At 53.4% G+C, this 18,091-nt stretch overlaps 1 protein-coding gene across 3 annotated transcripts in view; it reads left to right on the top strand.

Moving 5' to 3' along the window:
• KCTD19 (potassium channel tetramerization domain containing 19) overlaps positions 1-18,091 on the top strand; it is a 66,497-nt gene that overhangs the window by 38,117 nt on the left and 10,289 nt on the right. For all 3 annotated transcript variants that reach the window (XM_019490994.2, XM_019490993.2, XM_019490995.1), the window contains one exon: positions 17,478-17,580. In XM_019490994.2, the coding sequence (XP_019346539.1) occupies positions 17,478-17,580 (103 nt within the window). The remainder of the gene's footprint in view (positions 1-17,477; positions 17,581-18,091) is intronic.

Here is an 18,091-nt window from a genome sequence, read left to right as displayed (position 1 = left end):
GCTAAATCTAATGTGCAGTAGGCACTGCGCATTAATGAATGTGTAGACACATCCTGTATATTGGGAATAAAAGGAATCTCTAAGCCATTGTGACAGGGGGCTGTCTTGAGGCCAGTCCCATTGTTGGCCCACCCACCTGTCTAGTAGGGCTGCGCAAAATAGCTGTGTTTCGATTTGGTCATTTTGGAGGACAGTGATTTGTTTTGATGTTTCAGATCACTGTCCTGTTTCATTTCGGCCAAATCTATGCTGGTCCCTGCCATGTGACCTGGCTCCACAAGGAGCAAAGATTTGGGGCTGCACAGGGCGGGCAGCAGCGGGGAGGATACCTCAGCATGGATCTCTGCTGCCTGCGGAGCCAGGTTGCCTGGCAGGGATTCCCCAGCCCCTGGTTTGATTCCCCAGCCCTTGTATCAGGTCCCCCCGCTCTTCCCAGGGGGTGCAGGACCCCAGATCTGTGTGCCAGGTTTCAGCAGACTGCCACTGTAGACTGGGGCCAGCAGCAGCACCATAGTCTTCCCAACACTCAGTGCTGGCTGTGCTGAGCGGCTGCCACTGGCCCTAGCCTGCAGCGGCTGCCTGCTCAAACCCCGCACACAGATCTGGGGCCCACGCCTCCTGGGAAGAGCTGGGGGAAGCGATCAGAGAGCTAGATGTCAATATCGAAGCAGTCCTTCCCCCCTCTTTCCCCTCCCTCCTCTTAGTCTTTGTTTCCCTGCAAGCCCAGCTCCAAAATTCTCCAAAACATTTTGGAGCCTTCCAGTTCATTTCGGAGCCTTCCATTTTGATTCTGATTTGGTGTTTTGGGTGCCGAAATGGCCTGAAACATCTCTGAAATGAAACGGCTGCCAAAATTTAGCACAGCCCTAGTGTCCAGGGCAGTTTGCCCACCTGACTCACTTGCCATGCCTTTGTTGGAACTGAATAGTTGTTCATAGGCGGGAGGCTGCCCATTTACTGCCCTGATGCCAAGGGTGTAATACATGGATCTGAACAACCTTTACACTGTGTCTTGTGCCTCGCAGTTGGCATCCAATCAGTTAACTCTCATGTCAGGGCTGAACTCTGCCCCTGTGCTGAGCATCTTTCAAGCCCCATAACTGGGTGTCATTCACATGGCCCCTTTTTCTGGGTCATACCCATTCACACCCTACCATGGGCCACACGCACTCTGCCTTGCTCTGTTTCATTGGCCCCTTGGCCCTACTCCATACAGCCCTTCAGGCTTCTTCTCTTTCACGCTTGGTCCTGACCCCTTGCAGACCTTCAGGCCGACCCACTCAGGCCCTACTCTACAATTGGGCCTCAGGGCTACCACCTCACATTCTGGGATGATTCTAGACCCTGGCGTTCTCTGGCCTGGGGCATCCCAAACTTGGCCTACGGCCCACTCAGCCCACAGGTATCTGTTGACTGCCTGGACCCCAAGCCTGTCCCCTTTATGGGGTAGCCCACCAGGCATAGTCTCATAGTTTCATAGTTGGTAGGGTCGGAAGGGACCTGAGGAGATCATGTAGTCCGACCCCCTGCCGTGGCAGGAAAGAGTACTGGGGACAAACGACCCCAGCCAGATGTTCGTCCAGCCTCCTTTTACCCTCCGCTAGCTTGCATCCATTGTTTCTTGTAACTCCTGGGATTGCTCGGGGGAACAGGGACTCTCCCAATACCTGCTGGTCCCCCTTGACTAGTTTGTAGACTGCCACTAGATCCCCTCTCAGCCTTCTCTTTTGGAGGCTGAACAGGTTCAGGTCCCTCAGCCTCTCCTTGTAGGGCCTGCCCTGCTGACCCCTGATCATGTGGGTGGCCCTCCTTTGGACCCTCTTCATATTGGCCACATCCCTCCTGAAGTGCGGCACCCAGAACTGGACACAGTACTCCAGCTGCAGCCTGACCAGTGTCGCGTAGAGGGGGAGGATCACCTCCTTGGACCTGCTTGAGATGCATCTGTGGATGCACAACAAGGTATGGTTGGCCTTCCTGACCGCGTCCCCACACTGTCAGCCCATGTTCATTGTGGCATCAATGATGACTCCAAGATCCTTTTCTGTCTCAACACTGGCAAGAAGGAAGTTCCTCAGCCTGTAGGTGTGCCGATGATTCTTCCTCCCCAGGTGCATTACCCTGCTCTTGTCAGTGTTGAACCCCATCCTGTTCTCTTCGGCCCACCCCTATAACCTGTCTAGATCCACTTGCAGCCTGTTCCTTCCTACTAGCATACTCACTTCACCTCACATCTTAGTGTCATCTGCGAACTTGAACAAGGTGCTTTCTACCCCCTCGCCCAAGTCACTGATGAAGATGTTGAATAGTGCAGGCCCGAGGACTGAGCCCTGGGGAACCCCACTGCCCACATCCCTCCAGGTCAAATAAGACCCGTCCATCACCGCCCTCTGGGTCTGGCCCTCCAGCCAGTTAGTGACCCATCCGACTGTGTAGGCATCAACACCACTGTCTCCTAGTTTCTTACTGAGAATGGGGTGAGAGACCGTGTCGAAGGCCTTCCTGAAGTCCAGAAATACTATATCCACTGTGACACCTGCATCCAAGGACTTGGTGACCTGGTCATAGAAGGCCACCAGGTTGGTTTGACAAGCCCGCCCCTAATGAACCTATGCCAGTTGCCCCTGTGCTGGCCCTTGCTGGACATGTGCCAGGATAATTCTTTCGAAAAGCTTCCCCAGGACCAAGGTAAGACTCACGGGCCTATAGTTTCCTGGGTCTTCCTTCCTCCCTTTTTTGAAGATGGGGACCACATTGGCCCTTTTCTAGTCCTCCGGCACATCGCCTGAGTGCCATGAGTGCTCATAGAGCTGTGCCAGAGGTCCCACAATGACCCCTGCTAGTTTCTTCAGCATTCTGGGGTGGAGATCATCAGGACCTGAGGATTTAAATACATCTAGTCCCTCCAGAAGTTCCCTGACAAGGTCCTCATTAACCCTAGGCCTGGGTGTGCCACCCACAGGGCCCTCGGGGGGGCCAGTGGGGGAATATCCGGGTCCCTCCTCAGAAATACGGAGGCAAAGAAATTGTTGAATATGTCAGCTTTACCGTCAGGTGAGATGACCAGATTGCCTAGCGTGTCCTGCAGAGGCCCCACCTTACTTGGCACCTTCTTTTGCCCCACTATGTATTTGAAAAAGGACTTCTTGTTGTCCTTGATCTGGGTCGCTAATCCCAGCTCCATTTCCGCCTTGGCCTTCCAGACCGCCCCCCTACATTCCTGAGCTACCGAGGTATAGCCCTCTCTTGTGATTGCCCCTCCCTTCCAATGGGTGTATACCTCCTTTTTTTGTTTGGAGATGTTCCCAACAGGTCGTGGGGGTTGAGGCTATCAGGCACCACACCCTCACCATTCACTGGGGAGGCACAGGTGTGGCATTTCTTGGAGACTGCCCCAACACAGGCAGCCCCACTACACCATCCTCCCCAGCAGGGTGCAGTTTCAGGTCTTACCCACGACCAGGAACCTCCTCCATCCCCATAGTTTCTACCCTGACCTCCAGATGTTCTGGGAGCTGCAGACTGCAGGCTCCCTAGGTGTAACTGCCAGCTCTGCTCCTATGGCCTGGGCTTATACTGAGGATGCCCAGCCCTCCTTCAATCTGGTGTCCCCCTTTAGGTCATGTGACCATCCAGTTGGCCAAACCACACCTGCTGGCTACTCAAAGCCTGCCTGAAACCTCTTAAAGTGGCAGGCACAACTTGTGCTCTGCCACAGCCACTGAGACACAGAAATTGTAGAACTCACAATATTTATGCAGAAGCAGTAAGGTAGTAGAAGCATTCAAAAAACCTTTCTATTCTACAGTTGTGAAAAAGCCAGATGCTACCATCATGCTATGGGATAATGAAATGTTTTCTATTCTAACTTGTATTCAAGAATTTTAAAAAGAACAGGTCAAGAAGTTTTCAGGATCATTGATATTAAATTTTCAATAGGTCTAGAACACTGAGGACATTCCAGAGGATTGGAATAAAATTAATGTTATGCCAATATATTAAAGGGTAAATAAGATAATTATTATAGGCCTGACAGCCTGAGCTCCCAAGCAAAACTACGTATTAAATTATGTATGGCACTTAATAAAGGAGTAATATTTTAAAGACAAATCACCATAGGTTTATGGAAGATAAGTCCCGCCTATTAGCTGTTGCCTTGTATTCTCAGAATGCTTTGTGTTTAAGTTAGTTACTGCAACCATAAAGCAGAGTCTAGAATACTGTTACTTATAATGTTGGTGCTAACTTAACATTGGACTCTTTGGTGCTAGATGTAGAATTATGCCAAAACTATAAGACCAAATGGATGTTCCCACTTATTCCCAGCTAGGATGTACTGTGTAAGAGACCTGGTTTAGTATAAGATGTTTTGAACTTTGCTCAGCTTCAAGTACTTTCTTCAGCACAAATTAAGAAATGGTTTGCAAGATTTTGGTGTGTATATGGAATATCCTATTGTTCTAGGTCAGTGAATCTCAACCAAGGTGCTGTGGTACCCTGGGGTGCTGTGAGATCCTTTTAAGGGTGCCACACAATATTGGTCTTGTTAGTTGTGCAAACACCTACACGTGACTCACAAGCTGAACCCAGAGATTTCAAATAGAAATCCATAGTGTCAAAAGCACTCTGGCCTGTTATGGGCTTTCTGGGCAATTGGCTAGTTACCTCAAGTGTCTGTACATGAATGCTTGGAGCCTGGGAAACAAGCAGGAAGAACTGGAAGTCCTCACAGAGTCAAGAAACCATGATGCGATTGGAATAACAGAGACTTGGTGGGATAGCTTGCATGACTGGAGCACTGTCATGGATAGGTGGTAAAAACTGTTCAGGAAGGACAGGCAGGGGAGAAGAGGAGGAGTTTCACTGTATGTAACAGAGCTGTATGATTGCTCAGAGGTCCAGTATGAAACTGGAGATAGGCCTGTTGAAAGACTCTGGGTTAAGGTTAGAGGGGAGAGCAACAAGGGTGATGTTCCAGTATGTGTCTGCTATAGACCACCAAACCGTAGATGAGGCTCTCTTCAGAGAACTAGCAGACAGACCTGGTTGATCTCAGAGGTTAAGCCATGCATGTCTAAGTATACACAGCCAGTACAGTGAAACTGCAAATAGTTCATTACATCAGTTATGGTTCCTTTGCTCATTCCAACAATTACTTGGATAACTGTGGCAATTGTAGCGCTAATACATGGGGGCAAGCACTGACCTCCAGGGACGTGTCCACTGATCAGATGATGCATACTATGATAATGGGGAAATGTTGCCTTATACATAGAGAATAATGGGTAAAACTCCATTATTGAGTTATACCTATTTGGATGCAGACTGCTTACAGAATAAGCGCGGGCTGCACTGTATGATTTTGCCCAAAGAGATCTGGTTCTGCTGACAAAATCATCAGCATGCCCAGATTCATAGCTCCCCTTTGGTGGCAAACACCCTTGTCTCCACTGACAGAGCAATATGAGCTCTGCCAGTGACCTAAAGCTTCTACTAACAAGGGGAAGCTACCAGAAAGCACGTGTAGATGTGGCCACTCTGTGGACCACTATACATGTGCAGTGAGACTGCTCCAACACTCTGTAATTACAGCGCATCAGAGCAGACATAATTAATTTGAGTCTCCTGAGGCACTTGTCCATATAATCAGTGTTTACATGCTAAAAATGTTCCTGGTTTAATTTTCCTTTCTTAGTTTATGATGACTAATTAAGTAACTTGGATATGATTTGCCACGTAATGGCTTATTATGCTATAACTTGTAAAATGTGCTAGGGGGCACATCAGAACAATTTTACCCTCCTGCCCTTTCAGCACTATTTTACTGTCAGGTGGCATTTTAGGACAAGAAGTGCCCAGGAGAGTCCTCCCAAAGGAGAAGCCCAGGAGAATCCTCTCGCCATGACTTCGGGCACCTAAAGGGGATCACCCCCTGCCCTAGCCTGGTGCCACAGCACTTCTGCCCCTTTTTCTAGGTGCTTGTTGCACAGGGCGCTGTGGGGTTAGGGCGTGAAATCTTTCTGTGCAAAGCACTGCAAGAGGCTGCCTGCCTCTCCTTCACAATTCTGCCTTGCCATGGCTTCGGGCACTATGACTTCCTCTTGCTTTTTCTGGGTGCTTGTTGTACAGCAGTTCTGCCGCCTCCTTTTTCTGCACGCTTTTTGCACCAGGCACTGGACGTGGGGTACCCTTAGGGCTACACAAGGGTGCACAAGCATTGCATCTCCCACCCACCTGCTTTGCAAAGCTGCCCACAGCAAATTTCTTTCCCTGCTATTTTTTGCACAGGGAAGAGTTATGTTTTGGCACATTTTTTGGGCCTAGGCTTTTCATATACTTTTCCAGCCCATGGTGGTTTTTGCACACATATCAGGCCAGTGCCAGACTGTCTGGGTTGGGTATTTTACACCAGAATGAGGTTCGGCAAGCTTTAATTAAAGTGCCCCACCTTCGTTTTTCAGCATGGGGAAGCTGATGCACGTGATTCTCTGGGTGCTTTAATTGGAGCGGCTTTAGGACCAACTCTAATTAAAGTGCCCCCCCCCCCCCCCCCCCCACACACACACACACACCTCACCCCCCGGGAGTACATCTATAAATGTCTTCTGTGCTGTTGCCATGGCTTCTTGAACACTTAGGGTGCACCCACATGTGCAGGCATGTGTGCTTGCAGCAGCTTAAATAGGAGCGGCACAAATTTGAGCCAGGGATTTTTGCCTCAATGCACATGCCTGGACAAGCACCTTGGTGCGGGACAAGTTGAGCCACTTGGGGCAAAATATCAGTGCCCAGCTTCTCCCAGATCTGCAGACATGTGTTGGTTCCAGCAGTATTAAAACCTGCCCTGGAGAGCAGCTCAGGGCGAACTGCTCTCAGGAGGTTCTGGGAAGAAGTTGGCCATGCCCGTTCCTGTCCCAGGCTGTTGCTGTTGCTGCTGCTACTAGCTTGCTGTCAGGAGCTTCTAGGGGAAGTAGACCATACCCCTTCCTACCTTAGGCTGTTGCTGCTGCTGTCGCTGTTGCTAGCCTGCTCTCAAGAACTTCTGGGGAAAGGTGGCCATGTCCCTTGCTGCTTCAGGCTGCTGCTGCTGCTACTGCTCTTGCTAGCTTGCTCTCAGAAGCTTTTGGAAGGAAGTTAGCCATACCCCTTCCTGCCCCATGGTGCTGCTTCTGCTGCTGCTACTACCCCCCCCCAATGGGAGGGTCCTCTGCCACACACCACTGCACACCCCCCCCCCCGTGGGGGGGAACCACACTGCATTGCACCCCAGCTTCTGAACTTCTGTTCTGGCCTGCAGCCCAGCCCACCGCCAAGCCGTGGTTGGGGCACAGCCCAGGGCGGGGGCCTGCACTGCCTGTGGGCCCCTCCCTGACCCACGCACTATTACTGCCAGTGCCTACGGGTGCCTTGCCTGGCCCAGCTGCCTTGGCAGGTCATCCCCCGCTTTCACCTTCACTTTCACCTTTACCTGAAGTATGCCTTAAGTGGCTGACTGGACAGCTGTTACCACTGCTGCTGCTGCCGGTGCCTGTACTGCTGCTGCCCCCTGCCACATTGCCTTGCATTGCCCTGCACCATACCTGCACTGGATTACTTCCCTAATTGACTGCTCCTGCACTCCCTCATAGCTGCCTCTGGTCCTGTGCTTTGTTTCCTACCTGCTGCCCTGCTGCTGAGTGCCTGACTGGAGGCCTGAGGGGCTCCTGGACTGAACTTCAACAAATGAAGGCCCTCCACTGCTCCAGCTATCTTTTTACACCTGCCTCAGCAGCTTCCCTTGTGTGTTTTGCCCTTGTGTGGTAAGTTCTGTGGTTCACACCCCCTGCCCTGGTGTTTGTTACGTGGCTGAGCAAGCCAGCTCAAGTCTCCCTAGCCCTTGTGTATGTGTTCCCCTCCCCTCACCTTCCCCAGGCATAGCCCACCTGGTTTCCTGTAGGGCTGTAGCTCAGTGAGCTTCAGCCCCTTTCCCCTTACCCCCCACTCCCTTCCCCCACAGCCCCAGCCTGTCCCTATTGGATTCACTAGCCCTGCTGTATTTTCTGTTCTTCTTTATTGGTTTCCCTCTCCCTCATGTGAAGTAATGGCAGGGCAGAAGCCTTCTGGGGGAGCAGATGCCCTCACAGAACTTTCTGCAGCCCCCACTGTAGGGACAAATTGCAGCCACGCCCCCGAGGGGCCTCATGTCCCTACAACCCCCACCCTCCAGGGGTAGACAAACCTGTAACCCCCACTGTGGGGGCAAGCAGGACTCAGGGAGCCAGCAGGGCCAAGGGGTCTCCCTTGGCCAGGCCCCCCCCACCCTCAGGGACCCAGGGCAAGGGCATTGGGAAGGGCTTCTCAACTGGGGGTGGGAAGGGCAAGGGCCCTGCCCCCAAGCCTAGACCACCGGCACCTGAGGGGACCAGGTGCGCTATGCCAGCCAGCACACCCACTCAGCTGTCCTTAGCTCTCGCCCCACTAAGCCAGCCCCCAATAGGGGAGCCACAGCTATGCACAGGTGGCTGTGAGGCAACTTGCAGCCGCAGGGCCTGGACCCACCACTGCCGGCCCTTCCAGCTTGGGCAGCAGGGCCCCCTTTCCGGCACTCACCCACAGGCATGGGGTGAAGTACAAACTACCCGAGCAGGTGAAACTGCACTTTGAGATCTGGGTGCAGTTCCTGGCTCAGGTGGTGGGGGCCCCCAAGATCATAACAGCCTCCTGCTTTCATGGCAAGGGTTTTTTTTGCCTTGCTTTGGAGGCTGCTGCAGAAAAGGCAGTGGAGAGGGGGCTCATGGTGGAGGACAGATACATCCGCCTCAAGCCCCTAGAAGAGCTGGGTACCAGGGTAGCTCCATCCCACCCTATATCTCTAATTGGGCCCTGCTCCCCCAGCTCCAAATCCTGGGGAGGTTTATCTCCCTGGTGGTGGCCCTCTCGTTGGGGTGCCAAGACCCCGGCCTCTACCATGTGCGCTCATTCTGCTGCCAGGTCATGATTCAGATGTCGGCGGGAGTAAGGCTGGAGGCCAAAGGGTGCCTTGTGATTCCTTTTCAGGGAGCCCTGGTGAGGGTGTTTTATATGCTGGGAGACCTGTGTTTTTTCCAGTGCCATGCCCCAGGGCACCTGCATCACAAGTGCCCCATGAGCCAGGCAGGGAGGGCACCTGCAGGTTCCACTGGCGCATCTCCCCCCTCAGGCCCCCCTGGCACCCCAGCCACAACACCCAGCCCTCCTGTGAGCTCAGGGGACCTTGGCCCCCAACCAAATTTGGGTCCCAGGGAAGGAGGCAGCAGCTGAGGGGAGAGAGGGAGTAGGCCCCCCCCACCCCTAGCCAAGCCCCCACTGCAATTGTCCCACTCCCCCAACCCCTACTTTCTTCTGCCAGAGTTTGTCCACCTGAGGACCACCCCATGGCTGAGTGGGTGCAGGTCCCTTCTGGGCTCAAAGCCAAATGGAAGGCCCAGACACAGCTGGAGCCCTTTGAAGTGGAGGACCGCCCCGCCGCCTCCCAAGACCACCACACAGGGAGAAAGAGCAGCTCAGCTTCCAGAGGCCTCCCTGGATACGCCCAACACCCCACCCCCAGAAAAGATCAAATGGGTAATCCCAGTGGAGGAGGCTTTGGGTCTACTGGCCAGTCCCAAGCAGGAGCCCATGGAGGAGAACCCCCACTCTGCTAGCCAGGACCTGCCCCCTGAGACCATGGGCACCGAGTCTGACCCAACGGTAGGTCTGGTAGCAAAGCCCTCCCCCTCTGACGATCTGAGGGAGGTTGGGGCCCTGGGATTCACCCTGGTGAGTCCTGAGGGGGAAGATCCTCTCTCCCAGGACCCCAAAGCAGACACCGATGCCACCCCAGTGCCTGATGGATCTCCTCCCCCTCCCTCCCAGGAAAGCCTTGCCACCAGCCCACCCTGTGGTCCCACCCCAGAGGGGGTCGAGGTGGGGTCCTCTGACCCAACAGGCCAATCTTGTTGGCAACCCCGTGCAGACCCTGCCGGGCTCCAGCTCTACCCTGCCATCTTGTAAGGGAGCCCCACCCTTACCCCCACCCCTGTCCCAATTGTCTGCAGAGCTCTCCCAATCCCAACCAGAGTTTGGGGGTCTTAGTGGACTAGGGGGTTCAGACGGTGCCTAAGGAGCCTGCTGAGCCCCAAGACCAGGAGGAGAATGCCCAAGAACCGGCAGCCTCCATGGAGCCTGTGGACCTCTTGGTCCCTGCAGTCCCAGGGGGGAGCTACTTGCATTTCCTGACTGAGAGTATACCTGGCAGTCTGACAGCAAGGTGCAGCTCGCCTTGGACTGCTGGGGAGATTTTGACAACATCCTTGCCACTGCGAGGGCATTGGTGGGAGAAGGCAAGGGGCCCAAGAACTGCAACGCCTGGATTTATAGGCAGGCTCGCAGTTTCGTAGATACCCTCTATGCTTAAGGGAGGATGCTGCACGAGCCAGCATGCCCCACACCAGTTGTTGAGGTGTGCGAGGCCCTGCCATACCATCTACTTCACACCCCCAGCCATGAGATTGTTTAAGATCGCGACCCTCAATGTCCATGGCTGCAGGAAGGGTCTCCAAAGATGCTGGGTGCTCTCCTTTCTTCATAAGTAGGGTACCCCATGGTATTCTTGCAGGAGACACTGAAAATTCCAGCTGATGAGCCTAACTGGCAACCGGAGTGGGGAGGCAGGGTCTTTTTTAATCACCTTTTGGCCACCTCTTGTAGGGTTGTTCTCCCCAGGCCTGCAACTGGAGGTTATCCAGGATGTTGAGGTGGTGCCAGGCTGCCTGCTGCACCTCAAGGTCCGAGTGCAGGGCCTAGTCCTGAACCTTCTGAATGTGTATGCCCCTGCGAAGGACCCGGAGTTGGCAGACTTTTTCTGCCAGGCAGCCACTTACATCAACAGCCTCAACCCTTGCGAGTGCCTGGTCCTTAGAGGGGACTTCAACGTAACCCTTGATGTGTGGGACTGGTCAAGCAGGGAGCAGAACCAGGCTGCCATAGGTATCCTTAGGGAGAGCCTGATGGAGTGCTCCCTGGTAGCCTCCGGTGTCCAGCCTACTCCCTTCAGCAATCACCACTTTGTCTGGGCCTAGGCCATGCTGGGGCCTGGGCATCCGGGTCAGGCTACTTTCAGTGCCAATCTGCTGGAGGATGTGGGCTTCAGGGAGGCCTTCTGGGAGTTCTGCCTGGCCTGGCAGCTGCAACGGGCAGCTTTCAGCTTGGAGATGGTGGGACATGGGAAAGGTGCGCACCTAGCTCTTTGGCCACAGCTCCAGTCAGGAGCACACCCGGCAGAGGAAGGTGGTCCGGGAGCAGATTGAGTAGGAAGTGCTGAAGCTGGAGAGGTACCTGGTCACCAACCCAACCAACCCATCCCTCTGTGGAGAGTGTCGGGAGAGGTGGGAAGAGCTTCGCTCTCTGGATGACCACTGTGCCTGCAGTGCATTTGTCCGCTCGTGCTTTCAGCTCCTCTGTCAGGTGGACCATGGCTCCCACTTCTTCTATACCCTGGAGGAAAGGCGGGGGGTCAAGAAGTACATCACCTGCCTTCTGGTGGGCAATGACACCCCCTTCACTGATCCAGGTGAGATGCACCAACGCACACAAGCCTTCTGTGAAGAGCTCTTCTCCCTTGATCTGACCAACACTGAAGCCTGTTGGACCCTGTGAGAGGGACTCCTGTAGGTCACCGTGGGTGACTGAGACTGGCTGGAGGCTCCTCTCACTCTGGCTGAGTTCTTCACCACTCTCCACCTGATTGGCACAAAGCACTGGGCATTGACAGACTGACTGTGGGGTTCTACCAGGCCTTCTGGGATGTCCTCAGCCTGGACTTTGCTGCAGTCTGGGCCAAATACAAGGAAGTGGGGATCTCCTCTTGTTGTGCTAGAGGGCCATGTTGATCCTCCTGCCAAAGAAAAGGGACCTCCGCAACCTGAGGAACTGGTGTCCCGCGTCCCTCTGCATGGACTGAAAGATGGCAGCGAAGGCCGTCTCATTGCACCTGTGGTCCTTGCTGGCAGACATGATCCATCCCAACCAGACATACACAGTGCCCGGCTGTTCCATCTTCGACAACCTGTACCTGGTTTGGGACCTCCTGGCATTGGCAGGTGGGCTCACTCCCCCCCCACACTCCATGGGATCCGCTGGAGTGCGGGCTCACTGCTCTACATGGGGGTCTACCTGTCCCCCATGAACCCCTCCTCGCCGGAGAACTGGCACCAGCTGGAGGCAAGAATGGTGGAGCGGCTCTGAGCATGGGTGGGACTGCTACAGTGTCTCTCCGTGCACAGGAGAGTGCTGGTGTTGAACCAGCTGGTCCTGTGATTCATAGATTCATAGATGTTAGGGTCGGAAGGGACCTCAATAGATCATCGAGTCCGACCCCCTGCATAAGCAGGAAAGAGTGCTGGGTCTAGATGATCCCAGCTAGATACTCATCTAACCTCCTCTTGAAGACCCCCAGGGTAGGGGAGAGCACCACCTCCCTTGGGAGCCCATTCCAGACCTTGGCCACTCGAACTGTGAAGAAGTTCTTCCTAATGTCCAATCTAAATCTGCTCTCTGCTAGCTTGTGGCCATTGTTTCTTGTAACCCCCGGGGGCGCCTTGGTGAATAAATACTCACCAATTCCCTTCTGTGCCCCCGTGATGAACTTAAAGGCAGCCACAAGGTCGCCTCTCACCCTTCTCTTGCGGAGGCTGAAAAGGTCTAGTTTCTCTAGTCTCTCCTCATAGGGCTTGGTCTGCAGGCCCTTGACCATACGAGTTGCCCTTCTCTGGACCCTCTCCAGGTTATCCGCATCCTTCTTGAAGTGTGGCGCCCAGAATTGCACGCAGTACTCCAACTGCAGTCTGACCAGCGCCCTATAGAGGGGAAGTATCACCTCCCTGGACCTATTCGTCATGCATCTGCTGATGCACGATAAAGTGCCATTGGCTTTTCTGATGGCTTCGTCAGACTGCCGACTCATGTTCATCTTGGAGTCCACTAGGACTCCAAGATCCCTTTCCGCTTCCGTGCCACCCAGCAGGTCATTCCCTAGGCTGTAGGTGTGCTGGACATTTTTCCTCCCTAGGTGCAGCACTTTGCATTTCTCCTTGTTGAACTGCATCCTGTTGTTTTCTGCCCACTTGTCCAACCTATCCAGGTCTGCCTGCAGCTGTTCCCTGCCCTCCGGCGTGTCCACTTCTCCCCATAGCTTTTTGTCATCTGCAAACTTGGACAGAGTACATTTGACTCCCTCGTCCAAGTCACTGATGAAGACATTAAAGAGTATCGGTCCAAGGACCGAGCCCTGCGGGACCCCACTGCCCACACCCTTCCAGGTCGAGACCGACCCATCCACCACGACTCTTTGGGTGTGACCCTCTAGCCAATTCGCCACCCACCGGACTGTGTAGTCATCCACATCACAGCCTCTTAACTTGTTCACCAGTATGGGGTGGGATACCGTGTCGAAGGCCTTCCTGAAGTCCAAGTATACGACATCCACCCCTCCTCCTGTGTCCAGGTGTTTCGTAACCTGGTCATAGAAGGAGACTAGATTGGTCAGGCACGATCTGCCTGCCACAAACCCGTGCTGGTTTCCCCTCAGCATAATTTGCCCTGCTGGGCTCTCACAAATGTGAGCCTTGATAATTTTTTCAAAGACTTTACCAAGGATGGAGGTGAGACTGACTGGCCTATAGTTGCCCGTGTCCTCCTTCCTCCCCTTCTTGAAAATGGGGACCACGTTAGCCCTTTTCCAATCCTCTGGGACTTGGCCCGTGCGCCACGAGCGTTCGAATATTCCCGCCAGTGGCTCTGCAATGATGTCGGCGAGTGCCTTCAGCACCCTCGGATGGAGCTCATCTGGGCCTGCCGACTTAAAGGCATCCAGTTCTTCCAAGTGACTCTGCACCACCTCAGGATCTACGTATGGAAGTCTGGCGCCTTGCCGCTGCCTCTCTATAACCCCAGTGAGAGACTTGTCGTGCCCCTCACTTAGGAACACTGAGGCAAAGAACTTGTTGAGGAGTTCAGCCTTGTCCCCCCTGTCTGTCACCAATTGTTTCTGCCCATTTAGCAGCGGTCCTATTCCTCCCTGGGCCTTCCTTTTACTCCCAATATATCTAAAAAACAATTTCTTGTTGTCTTTTACTTGGGTTGCCATCCTCAGCTCCATGGTAGCTTTGGCCCGCCTAACTGCCTCCCTACAAGCACGAGCAGAGGAGGTATATTCATCTTTAGTGATCTCACCCTGTTTCCACTTTTTATGTGCTCCCCTTTTGGCCCTTAGGCTGCCCTGGATTTCTCTGGTCAGCCATGGAAGCCTCCTGGCCCCTTTCCCTTTTTTGCCTCGCTCGGGGATCGTCTTGCTTTGTGCCCGAAGGATCGTTTCCTTAAGGCACAGCCACCCTTCTTGGTGATGCCAGAGCATAAACTTCCACACCCTGCCAATGCCCCCCAAGGTTCTGGCTGGGCTCCAGAAATGAGTGCTGGAGTTTTTCTGGCCAGGATGGCACTGGGTTGCTGCAGAGGTCCTGAGCCTCCCCTTGTGGGAAGGCAGCCGGGACCTGGTTTGTCTGTGCAGCCAGGTCCTGACGTTCAGTCTTCAGGCCCTGCAGTGACTGCTATGTGGTGTCGGTAGCCACGCAGCATGGGACCACCTTCCTTCACCACTTCGGGGAACTCCAGTATGACAGGCAGCTTCTCAGACTGCAGGACTTCCTGCAGGACCTGCGAGGGCTTCTGCCTCCAGGTCCCCTGGAAGGCTCGCCCAAGATGCCAACCTGCTTGTTGAGCCCCTCCTCTGGAACCTCCAGCTAGAGATGCTGACAATGCAGGCACCCTGGTTGCAACAGAGGCTGGTCCCATGGAGCATGGTGGGGAGTGTCGCCCATATCAGAGACCTCCTGGACTATGATAGGCAGGTGTGGATGGACCCCGCTGTGTTGGCCTGACACATAGGTTTACCCATGACTTGTGCGACCTGCTGCCTAGTCCAGGAAGTGAAATTTGCCTTACCCCCCAAGGCCCTTGCCTTTGTCAACCAGGTCCTGTGCGATGGCAGTCCCCGCCCCCTCTCCCCCCATGTCCTCCAGCCCACAGGAGTTTGTCATGGGGCCAGTGCCTCACCCGGCCTTGTGGCACTCCCCACTCCACCACCTGAGCCAACTGGAGGACATCCAACCGGTCCATTTCTCCACTATCCATCGCCACCACCTCTACAAACTCATGTGCCGCACAATCCACCATGCTGCCCTCGCGTCCCATCCAGACACCAAGTGGCAGGACCTGCTCAGCGAAGGCATAGCTGGGGTGCCCCAGTGGCTGAGCCTGTTCTCCACCTTCATCCCATGAGCCACTGGGGACCTTAGCTGGCAGTTCCTCCATAGAGCCATTGCCACGAGCATGTATATGGCAAGCTTCATAGACACCCTAGTCTCCTGCCCCTTCTACAGGCATAGGGAAACCCTGACGCACATGACACTCAAGTGTGTCAGGCTGCAGCCTCTCCAACTCCACCTCCAGAACCTCTTCCTGAGGTTCTGGTTGAACTTCATTCCCACCTTTTTGTTTTTGGGCACCCCATCTGCAGCCTCATCAAGTACCGGGACCTCCTGGTCAACCTCCTCCTGGCCCTGGCCCAGTGGGCCCTGTACATGATCAGGAAGGAGGCTTTGGCTGGGAAGGTGCCTGGGGACTGTGGGGCCACATTCCTCTCATATATCCATGCATGTTTCTAGGCAGCGCACCAGTGGACGCTGTCCACCAGGTCCTTGGATGCCATTGAGGACCAGTGGGCATGACCTAGGAGGCTTTGCTCAGTGTCTCCCTCAGGTGCACTTATTTTCAAGTTTTGAACCTTTGACCGACACGACACTCCTATCCTGTTTTTGCTGTAGTTCTCCCAAGACTTTAGTTGTAGCACTCATTCATTAGCCACACAAGGGGCTACTAGTTCACCAGGTGGGCCTTTAGGCCCACTCTAATTGAGTGTACAAATAGGAGCTTCTGAGGCCTGGCCACTTGGTATCTGGGGACACTACCCCTTGTGCCAGCTGGACTGCTGAAGCAGCCCTAACTTGGAGTGGCCCCTGCACCCTCTACCCACTGCAGCAGTCTGTCAGTGGGGGCTGCCGCCTGGCTGTGACCTGCTGCTACTGGTGACAGCATCCACCCCCTTGGACCTGCAGCCCCCAAGGCTGCTTACCTGCCAGACCCGGATGGGGTGCCCCTGCTCTGCCATCTGGGCAGCTATCGCCCAGAAGATGTGCTCCTTATGGTGGCCCGCTTTGAACTGTCAAAGCATGTCCTTTTGGCCCCAAATGGCCAAAAGGTAAGCCACCTTGTCTGCCATCCAGCTGGGTCTCCAGCGCTGGCCCTGGACAGGCTCCTCTGCATGGGTCTCATCACTTCTTTCACCAGCAGAGATCCTGTTGTTCCCTGTTTATGAATTGCAAATTCTCTGATAAGAAACCCAAATTCTCTCATTAAAATACCCCAAATAGTGTTCTTCTGCTATTAAAATGAAATGCCACTATATATAGAGAGGGCAATGGTTTATTGATATATTTGGGCAATGTTGGGCAATATTTTATTGATATATTTACAAGTGTAAAGCAATTTGGAGTGGGGTGGGGGAGTTTGTGGGAGGGGGTGAGGTTTGTGGGGGTATGGGGCTTGTTCAGAGGTTTGGAGTTTGTGGCTGAGTATGTGGGTGAGGGGGTTTGTGGGGGTGGCTTGGGGGTGTGGGTGTTGTATGTGGATTGCGGGGGAACTGTGGGTGTGGGGCGGCTGCTCAGGAGGGGTGGGTCCCCTGCCCTCTCACAGGCTACAGCCCCCCCAAACAGCACACAGACTGCCTCCACTGCAGGGCCCACAGCTTCCTCCCGCAGGGCCACAGCTTCCCCCAACAGGGCACACACCTCCTCACAGGGCCCTCATGTGCCCCATGCAGGGCCCTCAGGTCCCACAGGGCCCCAGCCCCCCCGCCGAGCTCACAGCTCAACTCCGCAGCAGCAGTGACCATGGGGCACTCAGGGCACACTACAGCCAGAGCCCCCAGTGGTGTGGCTTGGCCCCAATTGCTTCAAAGCCGGTGTCACTTGTGCCACCTGTCATGGGACTGGTCCAGCTCAGTGCGGCACCACGCAGGGCCATGCAGCTTCAGTCAGCACTGAGGCCCCTTGGGATGTCACCCATGGGCTGGCACTGCTTGTGTGCCTCCTGTGTAGCTGTTAAGTAAGATTTAAGAAACCTTTGACAAAATTAGACATTTTCAATTTTGTTTGTCTGTCTCCAACATTTGTTATTGGTATCATTTGGATTCTTCTGTAGTTAAAAATCATATATAAATCATATAACAATTATTAGAACGCACACGTAACCTTCTGATGACTAGAGGCCTAGGAGCTCCTGATCCCAGGTTGACATGGGTACTGTTCTTGGAAAATGTTTCCCAGTGTTTACAAATAATAAAACTTTAAAATATTCATTTGCAGATTATGGAAAAAACATGAAATTCCCAGTGAAGCTTTTCCATTTAAAAGATTAGATATTGTAACTTGGGATAAGGAGCATGAGTTCAGCAAAGACCCAAAAGAAGTAAGTCGGTTTTCTGGAATACATTTCACTAATGAACTTTAAAAATAAAATCAGACAAGACAGGTGCCAAAATTAACTAGTTCTGAATGAGCTTAGGACAGGGTAATTTGTCATGCTCAGTGAAAATTACCCACAAAACTAAGAGTCCTGCAAACCTCTCCATGACAGGGCCTCCTCAATCCACAAGTGCAGGAGTATTCAAGAATCTACTTGCATCACAATGCTAACAAAAAATTCACTGAGAATGATGCAAAAGGCAAGGAATTTTTTAGGGAGTTTATATCTTTTACTGGACCAACTGCATGACGGGGAGATTTTAGACAGGCATAAAGGAAGAGCAACTTTTGTTTGAAATCTTATCTAAAAGTCACTCCTTGCCATGAAGTTGGTCCAGTAAAAGCTATAACCCCTCAAAATATCCTTGCCTCTCACACATTTCCTGGACCATAATGGGTACAATATCATTCCAACACTACCACTACATATAATGTCTATATATATTTTTAATATA

The sequence above is a fragment of the Alligator mississippiensis genome, chromosome 10 (genome assembly GCF_030867095.1).
Source record: "Alligator mississippiensis isolate rAllMis1 chromosome 10, rAllMis1, whole genome shotgun sequence".
Classification (NCBI taxonomy): Eukaryota; Metazoa; Chordata; order Crocodylia; family Alligatoridae; genus Alligator; species Alligator mississippiensis.
The sequence above is the reverse complement of the archived record's forward strand: the minus strand, read 5'-3'. Positions and strand labels throughout refer to the sequence as shown.